Genomic DNA, 16808 nt, shown 5'->3' with positions numbered 1-16808 from the left:
CCACTTTTTGACGACACACAACTATGTTGTAGTAAAAATTTTATCTTAACTTTATGATGGTATGAACAAACAAGTAATATAGAAGAGGTAAGGTAGGAAAAATAAAGGTTAAGTTAGGAAAAATAAAGGTTAGGTTAGGAAAACTAAAAGTTAGGTGTAACACTTACTTTAGAAGAAGAGATGGGTCGGCATACGGGGATGGAGGCTGGTTCCGAGGCAGAGGGCAGATTACTGGCCCTCAGGTGAATCACCATTACTAGGTGCATCACTATCAATTACAGTTGTCAGGGCTTCCCTGACAAATCCCTCAAAGTCACCTTCACTGTCACTGGCTCTGGCTGGCTGTGGTGGGTTGCGGGCGAAGAACTCGGTAATGCTTTTTTGACGGCTAGTGTTGATGTTGTCTTGATACATCTTGATGTACGGCTCCATAGCCTGCACCAGCCGGGTATGGAAGACTTCATAGCGGTCATCGTCATTGTCGTTGGAAAGGAAGAGCTTCAATTTTTCTGCACACTCGATGGCACCCTTAATATGACTATGTGTTAACTTGTGTTCTTCGGAGATTGAACCACCATCTTCCTCTTCACTGACGTGATCATCTTCCAACATCTCGTCGGCAGTCATTTCAGGATCTCTGATCGCCTCCAGGATGTCTTCGTTGGTGGTCTCGGAGAAGCCTTCAGCTGTAATACTGTGCGCAGCTTCTCTGGCAAGGTCCACTGCTACTGCAACAGTCTGAACCTCACCAGCCACAGGTTGACTCCGCCTCTCACCTGGTATGCCATGCAACACATGCCTCCATGCGTGACGAATCGTAGCAATAGACAGCTGATCCCATGCCTCCACCAAGAAATCTACAGCTTGTTTGACGTTAAATTTCTTCCAAAACTGTTTGACGAGAACTTCTTGAGTCACCACCTCTTGTTCCTTGTCCTCGTCGCTTTTACTCTCGCTGTCGGTGTCACCCAGCTTACGCAATTCATCCTTGGTGTTGGTAGAGTCGTTCAGGAGCTGGATTAATGACGTAGTGTTGGGAGGAAGGAAGACCACTTTTACGTTGGGGTGATGATCCATAAGTAGGGGCGAGTGTCCTGGTGCGTTGTCAAGGAGCAACAAAATGTTGAATGGAACATTCTTTGCTCGCAGAATTTCTTGACTCCTGGAACGAAACAGTCGTCAAACCAGGAGAGTGACAGAGCAGAGAACATCCACGCCTTACGTGCGGTTAGCCAGTGGACATTAAGCTTGTTCATGTCCATATTCTTGTAGGCGTGCAGCTTGCGGGCTGTGTGAATCACCGATAACTTTGGTTTACAGGTACCGGAGGCATTGGTGGTAAAGAGGACGGTGATGCGCTCCTTCTGCAACTTCCGACCCCGAACCTTGCTGGCAGACTGGACAACGAAGGTCTTGGTAGGCAGCTTTTTCCAAAAATGGCCGGATTCGTCCATGTTGAACACCTGGTCGTCAGTGAACTGCCCTTCCTCCATAACCTCACGTAAGAACGGAGGAAAATCTCTAGCTGCCACACGGTCAGCACTCGCTTTTTCACCACCATCGTTGATGTTGGTGATTTTGTTCCTCTTCTTAAACCTATGCAGCCAACCAGAGGAAGCATTGAAGGGTTTGCGCTCTGCAATTCCCATCTTACGTGACACTGTTGTGTACAGTTCACGTGCATACTCTTGAACGGATCACGTGTCCACCGCCATGTTGCGTCGCGCCTGACGAATCAAGTAACTCACCAGCAAATTTTCCACCTTTAGCAGCACCTTGTTCTGGGAATACTTCATCATTGAAGCACCTGCAGACTTTGTGATTGTCATGTGCTCTTTGATCTTGGCTGCATCCTTCTTAATAGTACGAATCGTAGATTCGTTCACTCCATGCTGGCACGCGAGATCAGCTTGACGTGTTCGTTTCTCCAAATCTTGAACGATCTGGTATTTCACTTCGTAGCTTAAGGAACATCGTGTCTTCTTTGGCTTAGGGCGGCTGGGTCCAGGTAAGGAAAGGTTTCTCTCTGGTGGCGGTGGTGGTCCGGCGGAAGCCATTTCACAGAAAAATGGATGCACGTATACACGGTGTGGCCTTGAGGGATGAAACTGCCGCGGCTAGGTCAAGCGTCGTCTTTCCTCCCTCCCTCCCTCCCTCCTGGTGGACACGTCATATTACTTTAAACCAATTACAGCTAGCAGCAGAGCGGGGTAGGGATGCATGGCCAATCACAGTCCAATACGTCATATGACGTCAGTGATAACGCAACAGAGACATGCACTGCGTAACCTTACCGCGTGGCTTGCCCAGGCGGAGGCGGAGGAGGGAGCAGGCGGGTGGGACAAATCTAAAAATAGCGTCGAGCCGGACACTGCGCGTATATGGGTAGATGAACCGCTTTAAGTGAAAGTTCGGTTCTGGCGAGGCACCGCGTATATGAGAAATCGCGTTAAGTGAAACCGCGTAAAGCGGGGTACAACTCTACTTTTCTGTGAGCTGGAACCAATTACCCAATATCCCATTGAAACAATGGATTCGATTAACGAACGACTCTTTGGAACGAATTGTGTTCGTTAACCGAGGACCACTGTATATACAGTACAGGATACCTGTACGGTATATATATATTTTTTTTTATGGGGATTAGCCCACCCGGGTACAGGTCACTGACCCACATCAGGGCCTGGGGGTCGAAAATTTAATAATAATAATAATAATACTTAGTTCATAGTAAATAAAATTTATAATAGAAAAAAAAAATAAATAAATAATAATAATAACAACAACAACATTGATGATGATGATAATACTGTTATAATAATAATAATAATAACAATAACAATAGTAATAAAGAAAAAAAGAGATCAAGAGTGAAAAACGATATACAGTACAGTCAACCCTCACTTTACGCGGTTAATGTAACCCACAGGGTACCGCGGAAAGTGAGAAACGCGTAAAGTGAACAACATAACATAAGGGATTAATTGAAATAGAGACCGGGCCGACCCCCAAACTCCACTTTTTGACGACACACAACTATGTTGTAGTAAAAATTTTATCTTAACTTTATGATGGAATGCACAAACAATTAATATAGAAGAGATTAGGTTAGGAAAAATGAAGGTTAAGTTAGGAAAAATGAAGGTTAGGTTAGGAAAACTAAAAGTTAGGTTGAACACTTACTTTAGTAGAAGAGATGGGTCGGCATACGGGGATGGGGATGGAGGCTGGTTCCGAGGCAGAGGGCAGGCTACTGGCCCTCAGGTGAGTCACCATCACTGTCACCCACACTTGTTATGGCCTCCCTGACAAATCCCTCAAAGTCATCTTCACTGTCTTTACCTCTGTCACTATCACTGGCTTGGGCTGGCTGTGGTGGGTTGCGGGCGAAGAACTCTGTTATGCTTTGCTGACGGCTGGTGTTTATGTTGTCATGATAAACCTTGAAGTAGGGCTCCATAGTCTGCAACAGCTGGGTAGTGAAAATTTCATACCTGTTTGCTTCATGGTCGTCGGAAAGGAGGAGCTTGAATTTCTCAACACACTCGATGGCACCCCTAACATTATTATGGGATAAGCGGTGTTCTTCTTGGGATGACGCACCACCTGCCTCTTCACTGACGTCGTCATCATCATCTACCATCTCGTCGGTAGTCACATCAGGATCCCTTATCACCTCCAGGATGTCGTTGTTGGTGGTCTCGGAGAAGTCTGCAGCTGTAACACTCTGTGCAGCTTCTCTGGCAAGGTCCACTGCTACTGCAACAGTCTGAACCTCACCAGTCACAGATTGACTCTGCCTTACGCCCGGAATGCCTTGCAACACATGTCTCTATGCGTGACGAACAGTTGCTACAGACAGCTGATCCCATGCCTCCACCAAGAAGTCCACAGCTTTCTTGATGTTGAATATTCTCCAGAATTGTTTGAAAAGTATTTTTTACTCTGCCAACTGTTGATCCTCGTCATCTTCGCTCTTGCTGTCGGTGGTGGTGTCACTCAGGTTACGCAACTCTTCCCTGGTGTTGGTGTAGTCGTTCAGGAGCTTGAATTTTTTTGTTGAGAATGCAGCTTTTACATTACAGATTAACTCTTGGTCCATGGGCTGTAATATAGACGTAGTGTTGGGAGGAAGGAAGACCACTTTTACGTTGGGGTGACGATCTAACAGTAGGGGCGAGTGTCCTGGTGCGTTGTCCAGCAGCAACAAAATCTTGAATGGCACATTCTGTTGCTCACAGAATTTCTTTACATCGGGAACGAAACAGTCATCAAACCAGGAGAGGGACAGTGTAGAGAAAATCCACGCCTTACGTGCGGTCAGCCAGTGGACATTTAGCTTGGTCATGTCCATGCTCTTGTAGGTTGTGCGGCTTGTGGGCTGTGTGGATCACCGATAACTTGAGCTTATAGCAGTGGTTCTCAACCTTGTTTCCCCCCTCCTCCCCAAGATTGTCTGCCTCAAAAAGTGCATTCCAAATAATATGCATATAATACTGAAAATCCTCTATTTTTTCCATATTAGTACATATGCATTTACAATTTTACATGGATTATTTTTATAGTGGAGTTTTACAAATTAAATGCCAATTGAAAATGTTGATGGATTTATAAAACTTGAATAAAAGTAAAATAGTTTTTTATATTTATAATGAATTACATAACAGACCAAACTGAAGCATAATGCAATAAACAAAAAGTTCAATAGAATACCAGGATATTGTAAATTTGTAATTAATTTTATTCAGATGAAGATTACAGTCAATGAGAAACCTGTGATTGTTTTTTCTTCGCCAATTCTGGGATACGCGGAGGAGTGCTTGAAAGGGCACAACGCAGGTCATTTTCTACCTCTAATCTACTACGTTGCTTCGTTTTAATTTGCAACAGAGTTGAAAAGCCTGACTCACAAAGATATGTCGACACAAACGGAAGCAATGCACGGATAGCTCTTTCTGCCACTTTTGGGTAGGAATCGCACATCAAGGGCCAAAATTCTGTGATTGATTTCTCATCGAACATATCTCTTGCTCCCGAATCAGTTTCCCCCCTGAAAACCTGAATTCCCCCCCTGGGGGGAATACCCCCCTGGTTGAGAACCCCTGGCTTATAGGTACCGGAGGCATTGGTGGTAAACAGGACGGTGATGCGCTCCTTCTGCATCTTCCTGCCCCGAATCTTGCTGGCATTCTTCACAACGAAGGTCTTGGAAGGTAGCTTTTTCCAAAAAAGACCAGATTCGTCCATGTTAAACACCTGGTCGTCGGTGTACTGTCCTTCCTCCATAATTTCACGTAAAAACGGAGGAAATTCCCTAGCCGCAGCACGGTCAGCACTAGCTTCTTCACCACCAATGTTTATATTGGTGATCTTGTTCCGCATCTTAAACCTCTGTAACCACCCAGAGGAAGCATTAAAGGGTTTGGGCTCTGTAATTTCCATCTTTTGTGACACTGCAGCATACAGTTCACGTGCGTACTCCTTAACAGAGCTCGTGTCTACCGCCATGTTCCGTCGCGCCTGACGCACCAAGTAGCTCACAAGTAATTTTTCCGTCTTGAGAAGCACCTGGTTGTGAAAATACTTGATCATAGAAGCACCTGTAGACTTTGTGATCTTCATGTGCTCCTTTATCTTGGCTGCATCCTTCTTTATCGTTCGGATCGTAGATTCGTTCACACCATGCTGGCGCGCCAAATCAACCTGTCTTGTTCCTTTCTCTAACTCTTGGATGATTTTGTACTTCACCTTGTAGCTTAAGGAACGCCGTGTCTTCTTGGGCTTAGGGCGGCTGGGTCCAGGTAAGGAAAGGTTTCTCTCTGGGGGCTGTGGTCCGGCGGAAGCCATTTTACAGAACAATGGATGCACGATTACACGGTGTGGCCTGGAGGGATGAAACTGCTGCGGCTCGGTCAAGCGTCGTCTTTCCTCCCTCCCTCCCTCCCTCCCTCCGGGTGGACACGTCATATTACTTTAAACCAATTACAGCTAGAGGAGAGGAGGTAGGGATGCATGGCCAATCACAGTCCGATACGTCATATGACGTCACTGATAATGCAACAGAGACATGCACTGCGCAACCTTACCGCGCGGCTTGCGGAGGCGGAGGAGGCGGTTGAGGCGGAATCTAAAAATAGCGTCGAGCCGGACACTCTCCGCGTAAAAAGAATTACATACATGAATGTAATCTCGGACTTCGGCAGAGGTGATAATAATAATAATAACCATATAAACGGTTTATTGAAAAAGTTTGCAGCCCGAAGGCTGAAAATATACATTGGACACAAATGACTTATTACATACATTGGTGGTTTAACAAAAGCCTTCATTAGAGAAAGGTAAAGGAACATACAGTGAACATACAGATTAATGTAGGATTGTACGTGTTGAACAGCAAACACGTAGTGTAGTAACTCCCTCCCAGATGGTGTTAGGAGGGACCTCACGTGATGTAGTGGTTCCCTCAGATGGTGTTATGAGGGACCTGACGTGGTGTAGTAATTCCCTCGCAGATGGTGTTATGAGGGACCACGTGGTGTAGTAATTCCCTCACAGATGGTGTAATGGGGGACCTCACATGGTGTAATTACCTCACAGATGGTGTTATGAGGGTCCTCACGTGGTGTAGTAATTCCCTCACAGATGGTGTTATTAGGGACCTGACGTGGTGTGGTAATTCCCTCACAGATGGTGTTATGAGGGACCTGACGTGGTGTAGTAATTCCCTCACACATGGTGTTATGAGGGGGCCTCACGTGGTGTAGTAATTCCTTCACAGATGGTGTTATGAGGGTCCTCACGTGGTGTAGTAATTCCCTCACAGATGGTGTGATGAGGGACTTGACGTGGTGTAGTAATTCCCTCACATATTGTGTTATGAGGGACATGTGGTGTAGTAATTCCCTCACAGATGGTGTTATATGAGTGAGGTTTGGTCCCAGGCCTTCCTATCGTAGACGGATTAACACATCGCTGGTTGTTGTTGGGTCTCAGCGGCCGTTATCACTGGGTACCTGGGACCTCACTGTGTGAAGGTTAACTTGGGTACGACTGTTACTGTTGAGTTGTTCTCACTGACTTAAGCACTGTTCACCACTGTTCACCTCTGTTTAACACTGGTTCCATTCCTTTCCTAAATGAAATTGTAACTTCTGGCGAGAACTTGTTGATATTCCGGTGGGGAGGAGGGTTCAGGGGAAGGGGTTGGTATGGGCCAACTTAACAGTTGACCTGGCTGCTCCGAGAGGAGCGCCAGGTACGTCTTGACCCTTCGGTGGTCAAGGATGTGTGTGCGATGAAACGCGGAATGTGGGACCTCGTAAATTGAGGGTTGACTGTATGTATGTTGTGTTCTCAAAGTAAGAGAAACAATTGAGACTGCAATTGTGTGTAAATGAGGCAGAAAGTCAGATCACCAACCTGGAACTTGGTCACAATTTTTTTGTGATGCCATATGGCAGCAGGGTCCACCATTAGACAACACATTATACTTCCAATATCTTCCCAGGCAGTAGTACCTCCCTGTTTGATATAATGGAAGTCAGTGGGAAAATGGGGTTCATGTTACGGTCAACTTTTTAAGGATGCATCCCTTCCATATCCTGGACGATTACTGTAAATGGACCACTCGCATTATTGTAAAAGTCACACAAACCAAACGCATGTAAATCAAGAGATACCTCTGGTATCCCTCATTCAACAATTGGGTTGCGTTCCTGAAAACCTAACGTTAAACAAAAATCATTAAACGAGGGATAACAGCAAAGTATTGAGGGTGAACAACAGTTTCAAAGGGCAGGGTGGTAAACACTGAGTTCAGGTACACCTCGATATACGATGTCCCGTTCAGTTATATTTCACTTTAACGATATCCATTGATATCCATAGGTTGGAATTTTTGTTCATCTCTAATGCAAACTATGGGTTGTATATACAGTACAGTTTACTCAAACTATTCGCTGTTTTGAAAGAATTCCAGCAATGCAAATTATACTTTTCTGCTTGGAGTCAGTAACATTTTATAAGGAAACAATATTTAACCTGATGGTGACCGTGAAATTATATTTTCTGTTATTTTGTGACTGTGAGGTGCTTGGCCTCTGTTGTTGTGAAAATGATGTGAGCAGTGCCAGTTGCTATCATTGTTTTTATATTTATCATCACTGTGAAGTGAAGAGTGTAACTTTGAAAATGTCTGGGAAGGCTAAGGCATCCAAGGCAACCTTGTCTTTGAGGTGAAGCAGCGTGAGACTCCCCAGAGGCTGTGTGGGAGTCAGAGTGATGTCTCCACTCCACGTGCAAAAGAGTCCCCTTGGCCTCAAAGGGGGCATGTGATAGACAGGCTTGTTCATTATGATGTGGTGAGTGTAGTTTAATTGTTTTGTACTGTAGTAGTATTTTAGGAATTTTTTTGTCAGTGATACATGTGTGTTTGGGGACTGGCTGGTAACATATTCCATTAGGCCCCATGTTATAATGGTCCATATCTATGATAATTCACTTAGCGATGGGTTTTTGAGGACCCTAACCCCTGTGTTTATTGAGGTTTATCAATACAGTACAGTACTGTACTCCCTAATATAATAATAATAATAATAATAATAATAATAAATGAGTTTGTTATCAATGGTTTCAAAGTTAAACAGTTGATTTATTAACACCAAACTTGTACAGTATATAAACAAGGTGGTTTAGAGTAAAAATGAAAAATGCTATGGTAAACTATAAAATTGATGCACTGTACACACTTCAGCTGGACAGTCACCCAGCTGATCCAAAGATGTGTGGCTGCTGTTGCACTGAGCTGTGTGTATGCCATGATGTCACATTGGGGGATTGAGTCAGGGAGCACAGCTGGGCTCATGACGCAGTTACAGCTCACTGCCTAAACAAATACGTTCACTTCACACACACACACACACACACACACACACACACCCCACCCCACCCACCCACCCACCCACCCACCTATGCTTTCCATTTTTCTAATTTTATAGTTTTATATTATTTTCTTAATTTCTAAGCCACATTAAAGTACAGTATTGTAATGATTTTTCCACAACTTTTATGGTTTCATTACATGTAACAATGGCAACAAGCCATCTCACAGGCCACCTCATCCTCAGTTTGTACCCCTTCCCAGTGGGTGAAGCTAGTGCTAAAGCAAATTTTGAACTCATGTTAAGTGAGAAAGGATGTGAAAAATATTTTATCACTAAACCGAATTAGCATTCAGTGAATTAATGCTAAACAAGGGATACCTGTAATTATAGAAGGTGTGTGTTTGGAGGTTGGTGGTGTAATAGAAGGTGTGTGTTTGGAGGTTGGTGGTGTAATAGAAGGTGTGTGTTTGGAGGTTGGTGGTGTAATAGAAGGTGTGTGTTTGGAGGTTGGTGGTGTAATAGAAGTGTGTGTTTGGAGGTTGTGTCGAAGGTGTGTGTTTGGAGGGGTGGTGTAATAGAAGGTGTGTGTTTGGGTTGGTGGTGTAATAGAAGGTTTGTGTTTGGAGGTTGGTGGTGTAATAGAAGTTGTGTGTTTGGAGGTTGGTGGTGTAATAAGGTGTGTGTTTGGAGGTTGGTTGTAATAAAGGGTTGGTGTGAGGTGTGTGTTTTGGAGGTTGGTGGTGTAATAGAAGGTTTGTGTTTGGAGGTTGGTGGTGTAATAAGTTGTGTGTTTGGAGGTTGGTGGTGTAATAGAAGGTGTGTGTTTGGAGGGTTGGTTGTGTCGAAGGTGTGTGTTTGGAGAGTTGGTTGTGTAATCGAAGGTGTGTGTTTGGAGGTTGGTGGTGTAATAGAAGGTTTGTGTTTGGAGGTTGGTGGTGTAATAGAAGGTGTGTGCTTGGAGGGTTGTTGGTGTAATAGAAGGTGTGTGTTTGGAGGTTGGTGGTGTAATAGAAGGTGTGTGTTTGGAGAGTTGGTGGTGTAATAGAAGGTGTGTGTTTGGAGGGTCATCTGGAGTAACCCATCTCATTGTCCCAGGAATCAGTAATACTAAACCTCTAGGGGACCCCAAACCTAATAATTATCAGGTTCCATCTGTCCACCAGAGCTGCGGGAGACATGAGGCATCACCATGATACACCTGGTCGTGGTGTTGTCTGCCGTAGCGCTCACAGCCTCTGACGCCACGCCTGCAGTCTACCCCTCCACCACACATTCACTACACACACATCTAGCCGTAATCTCTCCTGTTACCCTCTGCACTGTGCAGCACACTATGCCCACCTTTGCCACATTACCTGCCTCTGGTGTCATTCCTCATCCCCCAGATATAAGTTCTGCCTCGTCAGTGTGTCTCAACACTCTTAATTACTTCTTGTTTCTGACTCAGTTACAGTCCACAGAACATCTCTCACCACTATTACAGACAAGCATCAGCAATACAACTCGTGTTCATGCGTGTCCATGGAAACAAATATGGAATACACTCATGTGGTTGTGCTTGCATACAAATTTAATGAAACAAACACGGGCCAAGTATAACAAGCAGCCAGTCCAACTTCACTCCAACTACAGACTTAACAAACAAATCCCATGGCCACTTAGAAACAGTAAAAGAAAAAAACAAGCACAAAATTCCAAAGAAAACTTCAAACAAATTCAAAATGTGCAAGTACCCAAAAACAGCAACAAAGAAATACCACAGATGCAAACACCTCCAGACAACAAAGAAATCACAAGGACGCCAGCAGTAACAGACAACATTCTTGAGTCGCTATCACAAACACACCAAGAAAACAACAAAGAAATGCCACAGACACAAAAACACACAAACAGCAACAAACATATACTGCAGACAGCTATACCCCAGTATGACAGTAAACAAGAACTACAAACACAATCACCTGCAAAAAACAGACAACATAAACCACAAGCACAAATACCCATGGTCAACAGGCAAAGGAGACAGATGATGGTATTCTTGGAAAGTAAGCAGCAAATACCACAGATGCCCAGCGATAAAAACAAGAAAGTTATACCACATACACTCACAGACAACAGCAGGCAAAACCAGCAGACACCCACGTACAGAAACAAACACATACAACAGAAAAAAACACTCGTGGGCATCAGAGTCAAGATGCCTCGGACTCAAACAACCAGTAACAATCAGAAAAGTGTACAACAGGTGCACACACACAAGAGTGAGCGGAAACAGTTACTGGAGAAGACCTCAGATTGGATGCTTCATAACAGTGAGTATTATTATTTTATTTTATTTTATTTATTTGTATGTTTATATATTTATATATTTATTTTTCCCCCACTTCTTAGCTTAAAAGCCATTTAGGTGGTTGGTCTCTCTAGTGTCAGTACAGGAAACCTGTGATGTTTGGTAGGGCCTCACTGGATAACACCCTCTCCACATGTGTGTGGGCCAAGGAGGACTCGAATCCATATATTGGTGAGAGAGGTGCACGTTACCGCTAACTCAATTGTATAAATTTCCTTATACCTGTATTAACTTCATCAGATTTCTAATGCATTATTGTATATTTTTTTGGTTTATATTAAGTTTAACATTCGATTTTTTAGTCACACCAAAATGCAGTGAAAAAAAACACTTTTTTTTTGTCAGCTTTTATAATGAAAAATTTGTTTTGATTGAAGAAATTTTTTCAAGAACAGAACCTTTTGTAAATACGGGAATATAGGATACTGTACCTGTACTATGGTAATTTAATTTTCAGACAGTGAACTTATGAAAAGATGAACAATGCCGCAATGAATAATGAGAAATGCCTGTTTTAAAAGTACAGTAGTAATTCATTAAAGAAAATTTTGTAATTATGACCATAAGAATATAACTACAGGTACTGCAGTTTCAAGCACTGTGATTTGTCAATATTATGCAGACTTAAGATCTGTATTGCTCATTAGTTAATATGTGGTGAATTAATAAGTCCCTTAAAAGATTTTTGAGTTTAGATGGTCAAGATCCTATGGCCAAAGGTAGGTTCTGCCAAAGAGTGTTTTAATGGTATGTATCTCACAAGTCACTTTTCTTCCTCTCAATCATAAAATGGGATTTCAGACCTCAACCTTACATTTTTCCTTCACAAATCAAGTGACATTGAGTGACAGTCACTTATAGAGTCACAAGTGTAGCAAACTTTAATTTAGTTGAATTTTGATCAATTTAGCCAAGAATATTATTGAAGTGAATTTAGTGCATTAAAGATGCTTATCATTGAGATATTACCGGTAACTTTCTCCATGCAGTGGATTAATAATTTTATAATTCTTTATGAGAAATTGAGTGAGATTTGAGGCAAAGTGAACAGTATGGAACGCTTGGCCAACATCTATGATAATTATATTATCATAGTAATACTCAGTTGATTCCTTAACTTTTAAATTTAGGTGCTCATTTACAGCTGGGTGGACTGGGAGTACTAGCAGCTGGTAGGACATGAGGCAAGTGCTGTGGCCAAAGATAAATACTGGCAGGCAGTTACTGTACCTGTCTGCACAACATTCACCTCGGCCTTTACTTATCCTCCAGCAGGGACAGGAGTGGTTAATGTCAATATGATTTTTTAGCAAAACCTGAGAGGACTGGCAGAATACTTCAGTTTTAAAGTTTGAGTCACATGAGTATACTGAAAATTTTAGAAGCACCAAAACCTGACTTGATAATGTATTATGCCATTTAACAAAAATGTTTTAGTGTTTTGGATTTCACAAGCCAAACACATGACCTGTTGGTTATAAAACCTTATATCTCTGGGTTCAACCCTCGACCCAGGACAGATGTCAGAAAGGTGTAATCCAATGTGACCCTACCAATAATGGCAGGGTTTTTCCTGGTATTGTACAGTAAAGTATCTGTCAACTGAAAAGTTTGGAAACAAAAGTCTTCCATAAAATGAATAAATACATAAAGTGGATACTATCATGAACATGCGTCCAAGGAAAGCATTTTCGGTGGATTTGGCATCCTGTGCACCGACGGCAAGGCCGCGGGCTCGTAACACTCGTCTTGCCTGCAGTGCCCACTAGAATAATCCGTTATAGTACGTCCTTCTTTCCTCACACAGCCAAGCTGTGGAATGCTCTGCCTTCTTCTGTGTTTCCATACTCAGGTTGGTGACCTGTGCCTGGGTGGGCTATTCCTCGTAAAAAAAAAAAAAAATTACTTGTGTCAGTTTGGTGATTAGTTTTCGCAATTACGAATACACTAACTTACTTCATAATTCTCTAACACTGTCAGTGTTATGAAGTCTACAAATAATCTTTCCATGTGCCATTGTGCTCCTATAATCACCATATAACTTGCTCCTCACACTCAAGTGAGGACAAGTGCAGTACAGTAAATCTCATCACTCACAAGTAACACTTTGGAAATGCCACGTCTCGTCCAATCAGCACAGTTAAGCAACAATGGGTTTACTTAATACACTCTGAGAATGGGTGACCACATGTTAACACTAGATGCTTCAGGCTTAAGGGTGTTCTGGAAATAAATGAGCATCTCATGGTTTTGTCAGCTATCCTTGGTCAAATTGGCTAAGTACTGTATCTGTTATCACACACTCACTCAACCAGTTGCCTGATTGTCTAATGTCTCCTCATTTACTCTCATGTACTATAATCTGTGTAAAATTAGAGAAAAGAAAATTATTCTATAATTAGAATGCTCTAAACTTTTGTTATGTTTTGTATTACTGGCATTACCAGTACCTGTATACTATATTATTAAAATTTCACCACTTTATCAGCTTAATAGCCATTCAAGCAGTTGGGCTGTTCTTTGTTACTTTGTTATGAATTCAGTGTTGGTTCTGGAAGAGAAGGAAACCTGTGATGTTTGGAAGGGTCTCACTGGATAGCATCCTTCCTACATCTGTCCTGAGCCAGAAGTCAAACCCAGGACATAGTATGAGAGATACATGTACATATGTTACTGCTGTATCAGTTAATAGATACAGTACTTTACTGTACTCTGGTTTCCTCTTCTACCGTACTAACACTAGACAATAAGGGTCATAAGAAGAGAACAAAGGAGAGACTAATCAGCTAAACAGCTTGTGGTGTAGTTCTTTTAGCCATAAGCTCTTGAATGATATTACCATTACCCCTCATTAACAATTATGAATGAATATTTCTACTCCTTTCTTGTTTAACATTGTATGATTTTGACTTCTTTTTCATAAGTACTGAACTGTACTTAATCACATCAGTAAAAAGGAAGAAATTTGTTCCAAGGATTAGGGCACACAGAAAGAAAATTGTTAAATGCATTCCTTTAAATGTTAAAATCTTAAAAGTATTACACACTCATTGAAAATTTCCCTATATAATTAGGGAATCACATCATTGAAATTGTTGGCTCTTTTATTGTACAGTATCTTAAAAATGAATTGTGTAAAAAGATACAAGTAACATATACAAGCTGGAAAATAGAAGGAAGTGGAAAAAGTTGGAGCTGGGAATGAGAGGGAGGAGATGTTATATAGGTGAGTAGTAATGGTGAACCAGGGAAGACATTACAAGAAGGTACAGTCACTCATAATGAAGTTGTTATATTACTCAGTAATCAAGAACATTTGGTATCCCCAAAACATGTTGGTGGGAAAGGATGCTTAAGTTTTATTTAAATGAATCTGTGTTTGGCAGATCTTCTATATGTAAAATTTGTTCCATCTTCACAGACTGTCTTCATATTGCACGCAATCAGCCATCAGTTCCTTACTCTCTGACGGCCGCTCCTGAGACTGCAGTACCATCTAGTCGGTCATGGGTTGGTGCACAAGAACATACCTCATCAACCAAGAGCACTCTTCAAGCTCTTCCACTTTTTGCAGCTTTGGTGAGTATAGTACAGTACAGTATTCCCCATAATCAAAAAGAAATTGAACAGTGAAATAGGGAAAGGAAGAGAGTATATAAGAACACTCGCACATGTACACAAACCAGTAATATAGGTGAGACCAAGAACGAAACAATTCACAATTTTATCCGGTGTGGATCACCTGACGATTAACCTCCCAGATAGTTTCAGGATAGTTAAACTTAGACTGGTATTATTTCAAACCAGGTTGGCTAGCTGCAGCTTTCATAATCCGACGTAAGGCCTGCTTTACACGCAAGTTTTTTTTTCCCTCCGCGTGATGTAGAAATTACAGCGACCCCTCGGTTAACGAACTCAATCCGTTCCAGAAGGTCGTTCGTTAACCGAAAAGTTCGTTAACCGAAACCATTGTTTCAATGGGTTTTTGGGTAATTGGTTCCAGCTCACCGAAAATTTCCTAAATTCAACAAAAATGGTAGAAAAGTTCACTTACTTTGAGGTGTGTATGTAGAAGGCTCCTGGATGATGATGATGATGATGGGAATTAGAATGGGGGCGGAGGAGAAGGAAGAAGAGAAGGCATTGGGGTGGAAGAGAAGTCACCTCATGGCACCATTTCACCCATAAAATTTTAGTTCTCTTGGTATATTTCAAGATTATTTTCTTTAAATCAACACTGCACTGCATTATATATTGTCAATATGTAAAATATATTTCAAAATGACCAATAATGTGCTTGGAAACACAGAAAAAAACGTTTAGTTGAAGAGAGTCTCAAGCAAGATGTTACCTCCAGTGAAAACAGAGAGAGACTAACGCCTGTTTGATGTGTTAAGAGGCTGGATGCCGCGCATTAAACTAGTCACTTTATCTTCAATTATGTTCAGTAATTGTTAAAATGACTAAAAAATTGAATATTAAACTTTTAAGATTATTGAATAGTATAAACTTCTTGATATTTACTAAAATAGTAAGGAATTTAAGCCCTAGAACCGATTAATGTATTGGCGGACTGATACTAAAGCTGGTTGCCCGGTCAGTGCAAGCGAAAACATGTTGAGGTCGGTTCGTAAGAAATTCGTTAACCGAGGCGTTCGTTAAACGAGGGGTCACTGTAATGAAGTTCAAGCGACAGAGACCCAGGGGCGTACCTAGAGTATTTGACACCCAGAGCAGTCCCTTCCTTTGGCACCCCCCTCCCCCCTGAGATGAATAATTTTAAAAATTAAATACTGTACACAGAAAATATATAATGTTTGCAAGTAAAATTTCAAGCAGATTACAGTCCTGTAGTAAGTAAATTGGCAATAAGAAAAATGCAGGACATTAAAAATTATGCAAACAGACAATACTGCATGGCATTGATATAACAAAAACACATCTTCAACCACAGAGAAAACATCACCAGTAAGAATTTTCAAAAAGGTAACAGAAAACCTAGTCTCAAGGCTCAGCATGTTCTTCAAAGATGAATAGAAAAAACATTCACAAACATTCACAGTCTCTGCTTTCGAGTCTTAATTTCTGCAAAGCGGTCAGTGACCTCATCAAAATTCACTTTCTTTGCATATTCATGCTCAATTGAAAGCAAAGCCAGGTTTGTGAATCTTGTCTAACTCATGCTTAAGCGAAGGAATTTTTTTGTTTCAGTTTCAGTTGGAAAAACTTCTTCCTCATGAAGCAATAGACACCGTGCCCATGGTCTTGATGTAATGGGAGAGTGTTTGTGACTGTATATAGTTTAGAGTTGAGATGAGATGCATAGTTTAGACTCAGAAAACTTTCCGCAGCACCCAGAAATATTTTTGGGATGTGGGATTTTTTTGTGTTTGAGAGAATCGTCTAGTTACCCAGAAATCTCTCGGCCCCGGAAGAGTTCAGTACCAATTGTTCCAGCTAACTGGGATATCACTTGTACTGTGTGTTGTGTAATGGTACCTGGTTATGGGTCTTCTACAGTTTTCTTATCCCATTTTTTCACCATGGTAAAAGGATCACCACCTGCTTATGTGGAT

At 41.9% G+C, this 16808-nt stretch overlaps 2 protein-coding genes across 2 annotated transcripts in view; one reads left to right on the top strand and one right to left on the bottom strand.

Moving 5' to 3' along the window:
• LOC121875192 overlaps positions 1 to 8864 on the bottom strand; it is a 28039-nt gene extending 19175 nt beyond the window's left edge. The window contains exon 1 of the mRNA XM_042379641.1: positions 8748 to 8864. Coding sequence (XP_042235575.1) covers positions 8748 to 8863 — 116 coding nt within the window. The 5' untranslated portion in view covers position 8864. The remainder of the gene's footprint in view (positions 1 to 8747) is intronic.
• Positions 1 to 16506, top strand: part of LOC121875093 — a 29627-nt gene extending 13121 nt beyond the window's left edge. Inside the window, exons 2-4 of the mRNA XM_042379437.1 lie at positions 10046 to 11194; positions 14654 to 14811; positions 16444 to 16506. Coding sequence (XP_042235371.1) covers positions 10072 to 11194; positions 14654 to 14811; positions 16444 to 16506 — 1344 coding nt within the window. The 5' untranslated portion in view covers positions 10046 to 10071. The remainder of the gene's footprint in view (positions 1 to 10045; positions 11195 to 14653; positions 14812 to 16443) is intronic.
• The last annotated feature ends 302 nt before the right edge of the window (positions 16507 to 16808 follow it).

This window comes from Homarus americanus, unplaced genomic scaffold (assembly GCF_018991925.1).
Source record: "Homarus americanus isolate GMGI-L3 unplaced genomic scaffold, GMGI_Hamer_2.0 scaffold36970, whole genome shotgun sequence".
Taxonomy (NCBI): Eukaryota; Metazoa; Arthropoda; class Malacostraca; order Decapoda; family Nephropidae; genus Homarus; species Homarus americanus.
This window is presented reverse-complemented; position numbering and strand designations above follow the sequence as displayed.